The sequence below is a fragment of the Camellia sinensis genome, chromosome 7 (genome assembly GCF_055761805.1).
Source record: "Camellia sinensis isolate YWXY chromosome 7, ASM5576180v1, whole genome shotgun sequence".
Taxonomy (NCBI): Eukaryota; Viridiplantae; Streptophyta; class Magnoliopsida; order Ericales; family Theaceae; genus Camellia; species Camellia sinensis.
In genome coordinates, this window is record NC_138967.1 from 95,146,949 (window position 1) to 95,158,411 (window position 11,463).

General features: G+C 48.2%; 1 protein-coding gene across 1 annotated transcript; it reads right to left on the reverse strand.

The window, feature by feature from the left end:
• Positions 1-7,037: 7,037 nt before the first annotated feature.
• LOC145795962 (uncharacterized) lies at positions 7,038-7,748 on the reverse strand. The gene is made up of 3 exons (XM_082880917.1): positions 7,630-7,748; positions 7,450-7,548; positions 7,038-7,289 (listed from the first exon to the last, which is right to left on the reverse strand). Exons 1-3 carry the CDS (start codon positions 7,732-7,734, stop codon positions 7,038-7,040), a joined length of 456 nt encoding a protein of 151 aa, XP_082737043.1. The 5' UTR covers positions 7,735-7,748.
• Positions 7,749-11,463: the final 3,715 nt, after the last annotated feature.

Below are 11,463 nucleotides of genomic sequence, written 5' to 3' on the forward strand. Positions count from 1 at the left end.
ACTGGGTGAGGAAAGGGAAAGAAATGGCCGGAAGGGCTAGAGCAAAGAAGGCTGGGAAGCCATTTGAGTTAATGCATAGGCCCATCTGGGGCACCCTAAATGGACACTTCGTCCGGGAGGGGGAAGACTTTCCATTCTGCAGCTTCCCAGAACCATGGCTGAACGCGGAGAAGAAGCGCGTGCCTGGTTTCGAAATCTTCTTCGACTTACAATTACCTGGGGATGACGTTGCCGAAGCGCAGACAGACCCACCAACTGAGGTTGAGCAGTGTAGAGCAGTGGATCCTGAGAGCACAGAGCTTGAAATGGGGGTAGCACTGGCGTGTTTACTTTCAGATCCTCCGATCGACCCAGAGTGCTTGGGGGATAACTCTTCGGTTTCTATGATTGGAGATGAAATAGCTGCGGGCTTTCTAGCGCCGATCTTGGATGCATCTATCGCACCTTCTCTCATCTGGCAATATGAAGAAGGCTTTTTATCTAGCAGCTCCGGGTCAGGTAGTGAGCCGGAATCTGATTCCACCGAATCTTGTGCGTCGGAATCAGGTTCCAGCTCGACTGAGTCTGAGTCCGGTATTCCTGGGGGTGATAACCCGGATGCCACAGTCTTGTCTAGGTCGTCATTTTCATTTTCTTTTGAGTCTGTTGTAACAGAAGAATCTGACGGCTTGGAAATATTTAATGAGAATGATGTGGATGTGGTTTCTGAGTATTTTTCTGTGCCTTTGATTTATTGCTTAAATCAGGATTTTCAAAATTTTGATGAAAACAACGAGGGAGAAATTCCTCCAGTTTTGCAACGGTTAATTGATCAAGAGAAGGAAAGATTTGTTAAACCTTTAATGGATGAAATCACTACTGTGAATGTTGGTACTGAGAAGGACCCGCGGCTGGCCAAGATCGGGTCCACGTTGTCTTCGCAGGAACGCGAGCGCCTAGTCGCTTTATTAAAAGATTTCAAAGATGTTTTCACGTGGTCCTACGAAGACATGCCTGGAATCGATCCTGAGATTGTACAACACCGGATCCCTCTTGATCCCGAGGCCCGCCCTGTCAAACAGAAACTCAGAAGGATCCACCCGGACTGGGCTCTCAAAATTAAGGAAGAAGTCACCAAGCAAATTGACGCAGGGTTCCTGCTGGTATCTGAATACCCAACTTGGTTGGCCAACATTGTTCCGGTGCCAAAGAAGAATGGCAGAATTCGGGTCTATGTAGACTTCAGAGATTTGAACAGGGCCAGTCCGAAGGACGATTTTCCCTTGCCACACATTGATGAATTGGTGGATTTCACGGCAGGACACGCCTTGCTTTCGTTTATGGATGGTTTCTCAGGCTATAATCAGATAGTAATAGCACCCGAAGACCGGGAGAAGACTGCATTCACTACCCCATGGGGTACATATTGTTATAGAGTGATGCCATTCGGGTTGAAAAATGCTGGAGCTACTTATCAACGGGCAGCAACTACAATATTGCATGATATGATCCATAAAGAGGTCGAGGTGTATGTGGACGACATGATTGTCAAGTCCAAAGAAAGAGAGGGCCACTACACCGCCTTACAAAAATTTTTTCAAAGGATCAGAGAGTTTAGGTTGCGATTGAATCCCCAGAAGTGCACGTTTGGTGTTACAGCAGGGAAGATGCTAGGGTTTCTGATTACACAAAGGGGCATCGAGATCGACCCTTCCAAAATCAAGGCCATCTTAGAAATGCCACCACCAAGGACTGAAAAGGAGGTGCGAGGCTTTCTGGGTAAAGTGCAATTCATAAGACGGTTTATCTCTAAATTAACCTTGACTTGTGAACCACTTTTTTGGTCTCCTGAAGAAAGGAAAGAAATTCCAATGGGACGGCCGATGTCAAACAGCTTTTGAGCAGATCAAAGAATATCTACAGAACCCGCCCGTGTTGTCACCACCAGAGCCGGGGAGACCGTTGATATTGTACCTTTCGGTAACTGAGACTACCATGGGCTGCATGCTCGCGCAGGAGTCAGAAGACAAAGTGGAAAGGGCCATCTACTATCTGAGCAAAAAGATGCTGGATTACGAGACCCGCTATACACCGCTGGAGAAGGCTTGTTTGGCCTTAGTATGGGCTACCAGGAAGCTGCGGCACTACCTGTTAGCTCACTCTGTAATGTTGGTTTCACGATTGGATCCCATCAAATATCTTTTCGAGAAACCAGCACTTACGGGTAGGCTAGCTCGTTGGCTGTTGTTGCTCTCCGAATTTGATTTGAAGTATATAACGCGCAAGTCAGTAAAAAGAAGAGCGGTAGCAGAGTTCCTTGCCGACCACCCGGTTGAGGGGGATGAAGCGGTTGAGTACCTATTCCCAGATGAAGCCATTCTGCATATCGAAGATGAAACTTGGACGATGTACTTTGACGGAGCGTCAAACCAGTATGGGTATGGGATAGGGGTGTTGCTGATAGCGCCTGACGATTCCCGTATCCCTTTAGCATTCAAGCTCCGGTTCAAGGTCTCCAACAATGAAGCAGAGTATGAGGCATGTATTGCTGGCCTGGAAGCAGCCCTAGAACTAGGGGCAAGACGGTTGGACGTCATTGGGGACTCAAACCTTGTTGTGTCTCAAGCAAAAGGAGATTGGAAAGTCAAGGAGGAAAGGATGATAATTTACCACCAAACCTTGGATTTGTTAATTCCTCGGTTTGAGAAGCTAAATTTCACCCACCTCGTAAGAGAGAACAACAGGTTCGCAGATTCACTAGCAACTCTATCTTCCATGATAGACATCCCGTCCGGAGTCCGGATGCGTCCAGTCATTATTGATCAAAAGTTTGCGCCAGCATACGAGTCTATTTCCGCCATAGATGAGGCTCAAGACGGCAACCCCTGGTACTACGATATCTGGAACTTCTTGGAAAAGGAGACGTATCCACTAGGGGCAAATGCCAAGGATAAGAGGGCCATCAGAAGAATGGTTGCTCAGTTCATCATCTGCGGGGGTAAGCTGTACAAAAGGGGTCATCTGGGAATGCATAAGCTCTGTGTAGAAGCTGAAGAGTCGAAGCGCCTGATGGAGGCCACCCATGGAGGGGAGTGCGGTGCACATATGAATGGAGTAATGCTGGCCAGAAAGATCCTCAGACAGGGCTACTACTGGTCAACCATGGAGGAGGATTGTATTAGTTTTGTTCGGCGATGCCACAAGTGTCAAATTCATGCAAACCGCATGAACATCCCGCCGTCAAAGCTGTACAACATGACTTCGCCATGGCCTTTTTCAGTTTGGGAAATTGATGTGATCGGAGCTATTACCCCGAAGGGGTCAAACGGGCATGAGTTTATCCTGGTAGCGATAGATTATTTCACAAAGTGGGTCGAGGCCCAATCATACGCGGTGTTGAAGGCGTCGCACGTCGCAAAATTCATCAGAAACAACATCATCTGCCGCTACGGGGTGCCAAACGAGATAATTTCAGATAATGGTTCCCACTTCAAGAAAGAAGTGATAGACTTGTTGGAAAAATACAATGTGGCTTTCCATAAGTCATCTACATACCGGCCGCAAACCAACGGAGCGGTCGAGGCCGCCAACAAGAATATCAAGCATATACTGCAGAAGATGGTGGGAACCTACCGGGATTGGCCAGACAAGCTGCCATTTGCTCTGTGGGGCTACAAGACTTCAATCAGAACTTCTACTGGAGCGACTCCGTATTCATTGGTCTATGGAATAGAGACTGTTCTACCCATCGAGATTGAGGTTCCGTCGTTACGGGTATTGGCTGAGTGCCAAATAGCCGAAGCAAATTGGCAGCAGAGCAGATTTGAAGAACTCATGCTCTTTGATGAAAGAAGACTGAAAGCACTGTACCACATCCAAGGCTATCAACGCAGAATTGCCCGGGCTTTCAATAAGAAGGTTAAGTCCAAGAATCTGAAAGAAGGAGATTTGGTGCTCAAAGACAACCGAGCTCCCATCCACGACCCAAGGGGCAAGTTCAAACCCAATTGGACTGGTCCTTACATCATCAAAGCTATCTGGTCAGGTGGAGCTGTGGTTCTGATGGATCTAGATGGCTTGGAGCTCTCACAACCGATCAATATGGACAAGTTGAAGAAATATTACCCTTGAGAGGCTCGCTAGGCCGAAAACCCGAAAGGGCGACCTAGGCAAAAGTCAGAGCACAAAAAAATTAGAAAAATATAAAAACTGAGCTCGCAAGGTTGAAAACCCGCAAAGGGCGGCCTTGGCAAAAGTTAGAGCGCAAAAGGAGAGTGAAAATACTCGAGTGAACCTTGGCCTGAACTACGTAAGGCTTGATTCCCATCTTTGGGATACGTAGGCAACTTCACCTTGAAGTTCAGCCATAAACTTTTCCCCGATCAACTCTGTCCATTTTGATCATCTCAGTCATCTTTATCCATCAGCATTTATCGCGATCTCCGGTACAGTGCTGTTCAGACTAGGGGCAACTTTCCAGTTGCGGGGATCTGGGGTTGTGCATCTCAGTGACAGATCTTCGGCGTGTCCAAGTTCTGATCCACATCGAAAATAGTTTTGAAAAGTTTTAATAAAACTCGACTTTGTTCAAATTAATCTTTTTACGACTAAGACCATTTTTGGACCAAAGCGGAAAATTTTCAGTACCACAACCTTCAATTTCATTGATTTCAAAACAGAGTTCTCCTGCTCTTGCATACAATCGAGGTTGCTTTTTTATTACATTCATAAAGAAAAACTTGAAAATGCTAAATAAGCAATAAATTTGGGGCATAGTTGAGTCACGTATCTCTGCGTCCCCTCCCAGAGCTGGACGAAGCATCTGATGCCAAGCTAGGCCCAACCTGTGCCTCCTCGTTGAGCCAATCCAAGCACTCATCGGACAAAGTGCAACTGAAAGCGGAAGCAGGGGCCAGGAGCTCTCTAGTCCTCCATGCTGTGGCATATCGGGCAAGCTGTTCACCCCGGACCGGGAAAGCGGCTGGGTACTCAATCCCCTCCGGTGGGCATGTCTGATCATGACCGAACTGACGCAGGAACCGGAACGGAAAATAGAATACGCAGTGGGTTAGACCAATCAATTGGATCCCAATCAGCCGGGACATACTATAGCTCATTGCCGGGAGGTTGAGCCAAGGACAATGCCAAGTAATGCCGTCTGCGGGCAAATTGCACATCCAATCAAACCACCACCTTTCGTCAAGAGCATTGATTAGGCGCTGCCGAAAGAAGTAGCCTCGAGCTGAATAGGCCGGGCAAGAGTCCACAACCTGCAACTTGTCCATTAACCATACCTGGGGGAGGGATGGAAAATGAGAGAATAAAGAACAGAGAGATGTACGATGAGAGAAAAGTAAGACAAGGGTTTTGTGAGAAAAATCGAGCCTAAGGGCCGAGTGATGTGAGTAAATACACATGTGAGATTGGGTGGGAAACATTACCTGCAGCAGCAGTGGACTCCCAGCAAACCTAGTCGCCTCTCGGCGATAGACAGAATCTATACCCATCAGCGTCTCAGCCAAGGTCATAGCAATGCAGCTCTTTCCCTCTCTCAAGCCTTGGGCAACTTCAATCAGGCGAATGCTAGCTTCGCCGAAGCCCGAGGAAAGCAGAAAGTGAGACAACAAACACAAGCAGAGGGCGTGTTGCCGGAAACCCTGCCAATAATGATTGCTGCGGTCACCGGCGTCGGAAAAACGATGGATCAAGCCGAGGATGTCCAGTTCCCCACTGCAGATCAGAGATCGAGCATCATGCGCTGTGAGCCCACACATCCGCCCTAAAGCCTGGGCATGGCCAAAACGGAGCTGGGGCAAGATCATTTCAGAGCATTCAGACTCCATCAAAACTTGAAAATCTTCGAAAGTGGGACATACCTCTTGGCCGCCGAAGCTAAAAACATGCGTCACTGGGTTCCAGAACCTTGCCGCGGCATGGAGAAAAGGGAGATGTAGCGGAGTACGGCTCAGCGTAAATAATGCATTCAAACCGAAACCCCGGAAGTTCAGCTTTTTCGAGCCATCCAGAGAAGAGATCCAAGATGTGAGATTTTCTGCGAGAAATGCCTCCATCTTTGTGTAAAACTAAGATGAAATGAATGTTCCCGAAGTTGAGACTTTTATAGAGGGAAAAACACTATTCATGGGGACACGTGTCAAAAACTAGGTGGCTGCAGGAATAAGTGGCCGGCCGGCCACCTTTTCTGGCTGGCCAGCCATTTGCTTTTTACAAAACTGGCCGGCCGGCTCGCTCCCCCTCTCCATAAAATTGGCCGGCCGGCTCCCAAAGGTGGCCGGCAATGCTTCAGTGTATCTCTTTGGCCCTGTTTTACCCTTCGAGGGAAAGTTTCAAGCATTTCCATGCAACAGGAGAGTCAAAGGCCTTCATTTCCCTCTGTTTCGGATGCGTTCCGGTGCCCAGATCGTCCGAAGTACACTCTGTTGTTGCTGAGTTTTGTTTATCGAGTTGTTTGTCGAGCGGACGTGTTTCGTGTTTTCGAGTCATTGCTCTCTGTTTAAACAATCTTGGTTTAAGTCTTGTTTATTTACGTTGTCAACACTGTTGTATTTTGCTTATTGAGTTGTAAACTTCCTAAGGTTCTGTTATATCTTAGTAAGTTGAGTTGCTTAGTTTGTTGCGTCGGTTCACTACCTGACTCGGTGATTACACAATGCACATTCCCATTCAATTTCATTTTTGTGCAAAATAAAATGATGCGATACGATGCTAAAAGTTTAAAATACAAACACCTTTTCAAAAGCTGTTTCATTCCATCATGCTTTACAACGAACAAACGTACAAGTTTTACAAAAAATAAAACTGCCTAACAATATGCAAAGTGCTACAAACTACTAGCAAAAAGAAAAGTAAAGCAGGAAATAGCAGCATCAATGTCCTCGGGAGCGGGAACGAGAAGCACTCCTCATCCTCTTTTGCCGGACAACCTCTGCACCATCATCATCATCTGGGTCGGAGCTGTCATCCTCAGAATCCCCCTCAGCCTCGCCTCTGTTCCCTGAACCAAGACCGGAGCCCCCCTCCTCGGCAGATGTCTCTGACTAGCGGTTGGTAACCTCCTCCTCCTCCTCCTCCTCGGGCTCCGCCTCTACAACGCGTGCCCTACGTCTGCGGGAAGACCCTCCTCGAGCTCCTTGAAAAGGCCTGGATGGCCCGGCTCCTCGAAAAGGCCTGGATGGCCCAGCTCCCTGAGAAGGCCCAGATGGCCCAGCTCCGTAAAAAGGCCCAGATGGCCCAGCTCCCCAAGGAGGCCTAGGTGGCCCGGCCCGCGGCGGAGCATATACAGGAGGCATCTGAAAATGAAAAGTTCAATACATCAGTTCAAATATGAAAATCAGATACGAGTACAGTATGTGAGTGGGGTGTGTGTCGGATGTGCTCTACAATACAGAAGAATGCTCAAAACCAGTGTGTCATCAGAAGTGTGATAAATACAAGAAAAATGAACGGTACCTGCACACCCATAACGGATAGGTGTGTCTCTCTCCGAAGGACCATGCCCTCAAGTGCGGCCATCACCCCGAGAATCTCGTCCACATACTCAGGCGGAGGCTGCAGATACAAAGGCAAAACTATCAGTAAAGGAATGAATGTCCAAGTATCCGACTGATAAATCAAAGCTATAAATCATACCGGTGGCGAATCAGGATCCCTGACATATCTATGGTCAGGAAGTGGAGGCTCTAGCGGAATCGGGTAAGGAGTCCCGAAACGCCATCCCGTCAACTCGGACGGCATGTCCGGCCATCCAGGATGAGGATAAGTCGCAGAAATCGGGGGAACCGGTCTACCCCTACCTCTCGATGTACCAGCCCTACTAGTAGAAGGGGCGTCTGCAGCCCGAGCCCGGGCCTGGCTCGAAGATGACGTACCAGCAGACCTCGCCATCGGAGTGCGAACCCCCGTCAGTGGAGGCATCAAATATGTATGACGGTAAGTGCCGTAATCCCCCTCCTCGAGATATAGTAAAGCATCGCTACCCAGCATAGCGCCGACTACCTCCGAGAAAGAGAGCCTGTCAGCAATCCGCATACTGACTGGGGGTACTGCGGGAGGATCCTGAGAAAGATACCCCCATACCTAACGCAGAAAACGTTCCCCCAGAAACCATGCTCTACCAACAGGTCCTTCGAGCAGGAACTTGTACTGGGAGGTGCCCGATCCTCCGGGATACTGAAATCGAAGACCATCGCCCAAGGGTGCCCAAGGCTACCATGTAATTTGCGGATAACAAGTGAATAAACCAATCAGAAATCAGGAACGTGCAGGGCAAATCAGAGATAAAAATGGGAAGAACTGAGGGTTCTGAAGTACCTCCGATGGGCGCACAGTGTCAAAATACTGTCGCAGATAAATGAGAGTCTCTCGGGGTCTCGGCCGGTGCGGGCCCTCAAACACCAGCGAATATGGGGTCATGGGAGGCCCTGCCACCTCCAACTCTGGGGCTAATGCTGGGAAGTATACGTAGACCCATAGCTGAGAAAAGCAGTGCAGAATGTAAGTACAAAGTGCTGAGAGCAAAATACAGACTGTAAAGTGCGCTGTGTGTGCAATGTACAAGTAATGAAGAGCAGAAATGTAAATCAAGGGGACAGAAAAGTACCTCCCAAGCTCTCCAATAACCGCCAAGTAAATCGCCCCGCCCGCGGGAGGTCGCGCTCATATAGTAGTAAAGGGTAGCCAGGCCGGCGCCACCCCAGTCATATCGACTGACCTGTGATAGGTCAACCAGAGCGCTCAGCAGATATAGCCCAACTGTGTTCCCTCTATCGGCGAACAGGGTAGTCCCGAAGAGGAACATAAGGAAACCACGGGCGTACTGCTCCGTCTCCTCAGGAGTCTCGGGCACCATCTCCGCCCGCCGGAAGTGGGAAGAGAACCAAGTATATCGGACTCTCCCAGAAACCCTGTCAACAGGCGGGCGAGCCCCCAGCAGATATGTCCAAGCGGCCTTCCACTCGCCCATGTCCTCGTCATAGGGGATGGACCGACCTCCTATGTCCAGGCCGGTCAACACAGCGAAGTCCAGAGGGGTCATAGTCATGTCCTCGGTAGCAGAGAAATAAAAGGAGTTGGTGGTGTCCCACCATCTCTCTACCAGTGCCGCCATCAGTGTCCTCCTGGCAGGACAACGTGACAACCCAATGCAGAAAGCCCCGAATCCTGCCAAGTCTACTAAATCCCAGACAGCCTCCGGGAGCTCAACATACCAGTCCCGCGCGGCGGTGGAGCCATACCCCCGCACACTGCGAGAACCAACCTGCATTCAGAATGAATATATGTGTCAGTATAAAATGAATGAGCTGTGTGCCAATGAAATGAATGAACTGCGTGTTCAACTTTCAACTAGTGTGGGCTGCGTGTTCACTATCAATCTGGGCTGCGTGTTTAGGAAATTTAAGTTTGGGCTGCGTGTTCAACTTTCAATCAATGTGGGCTGCGTGTTCACTATCAATCTGGGCTGCGTGTTCAGAAAATCTAAGTTTGGGCTGCGTGTTCAACTTTCAACTAGTGTGGGCTGCGTGTTCACTATCAATCTGGGCTGCGTGTTCAAAAAATCTAAGTTTGGGCTGCGTGTTCAACTTTCAACTAGTGTGGGCTGCGTGTTCACTATCAATCTGGGCTGCGTGTTCAAGAAATTTAAGTTTGGGCTGCGTGTTCAACTTTCAATCAATGTGGGCTGTGTGTTCACTATCAATCTGGGCTGCGTGTTCGAAAAATCTAAGTTTGGGCTGCGTGTTCAACTTTCAACTAGTGTGGGCTGCGTGTTCACTATCAATCTGGGCTGCGTGTTCAGGAAATTTAAGTTTGGGCTGCGTGTTCAACTTTCAACTAGTGTGGGCTGCGTGTTCACTATCAATCTGGGCTGCGTGTTCAGAAAATCGGAGTTTGGACTGTGCGTTCTACTCTAAGTCAGTGAGTGCTATGTGTTCACTTTCAAATTCGGGCTGTGTGTTCGACAAATCAGTGTGTGAGCCGTGTGTTCATTTCTTAACTAATGTGTGCCGTGCGTTCGCAATCAATTAATGAGCCGAGTGTTCATAAATTCAAGTGTTTAAGCTACATATTCAAGATGCAAATAAAGTACTATGTCATAAGCTAAACTGTGTGTTCAAGCATGGCAAAGGCACGAAATGTACGAAAAATGCAGAAAATGAAGTAAATACCTCTCGGGCCTCATGGGAGAGGTGATGCTCTGGCTCTCGAAGAAGCAGATCCCCAGGTGCTCGCTCATCAAAATCAGTGAAATGACGGAAAACGGCACGAGGAAGGACATGTGCTGGCGAAGCGTACCTCCCGGGAATAAAAGGTCGGACCCTCGGGGGCAAAGTCATGGGATCAAAATCGTCCCCGGCACCCGAAAAGCCTCCACCATGCGGAGAATGACCCGCCATTTTCAGAAAATCTGCAAAAGGAGCAAAAATGAGCGAAAATGAACCAAAATTGGAAAAAGTCAACAAAAGTCAACTCTTGGGAAATGAAAAAGTCAACAAAAGTCAACTCCCGAGAAAATCTTCCAAATATTGAGACAAACTCACCTCAAGTGGCGGAAATGAGAAAAAAAGCTCCGAAACCAAAATTTAATCAGTTCAAAGTTGTTGAAACTGAATATTTTTACGGAAACAACTTGCGTGGGGTGTTGGAAAACGCGTATGGAACTCAGATCTGGAGAAGAAAGTGGTGTAGGAGGCAAGAGAAGAGAAGATCTCGGCTGCATTTATGGGCTCCAAGTCTTGGGATGAAGGGGCATAAAGAAAGGAGGTGAAAGGACCAAAATGCCCTCGGATTTGGTCATATAGCCGGCCGGCAACCTTTTCCAGCCGGCCGGCCATTTCCTTTTTGGAAAACCGGCCGGCCAGCCATTCTCTTTTTGTAAACCCAGCCGGCCACCTCCCATCCCTCATAAAACTGGCCGGCCATGTCCCCCACATGCCCACCTAGCTCTCTGCAAATTTTGAGGAAGATTGGAGTTCCCGGGACCTGAAAAAGTTCAAGAAAAGTACACTTCCGGTCGCGAAATTGCTCCGCCGGAATTTCAGCTTCAAGATCTGACATGTGTCTCATCATCATTCATTAAAATCAAAGTGTATCCTTTTTGAATGAGTTGTAGCCTTTCCAGGAAGTGGATCGGAGGCCGTGATCGAGTCGCCTTCGCCGAAACACGCATTTCCGAACTCGTTATTTCATGACAAACGTTCACCCTGATTTATGCTCGTTTTGCACTATCATGCACATAACTTGCATTCTCATGAGCATACTTACATTTTTATGCACATTTCTTGATATTGGCATACCTCTATGCTTGAGCATGCGTTGTCACGCATGTTCCACTCTTGCATTGCGATGCATTCACTCACCGGCACTGCGTGTGTCAAACTTTCATAATCACATTGAATATATGTTGGTAGCATATTGTACTTGTTGCAATTTCTCTCTTTTGCAGGCACGATATTGTATGTACGGTTC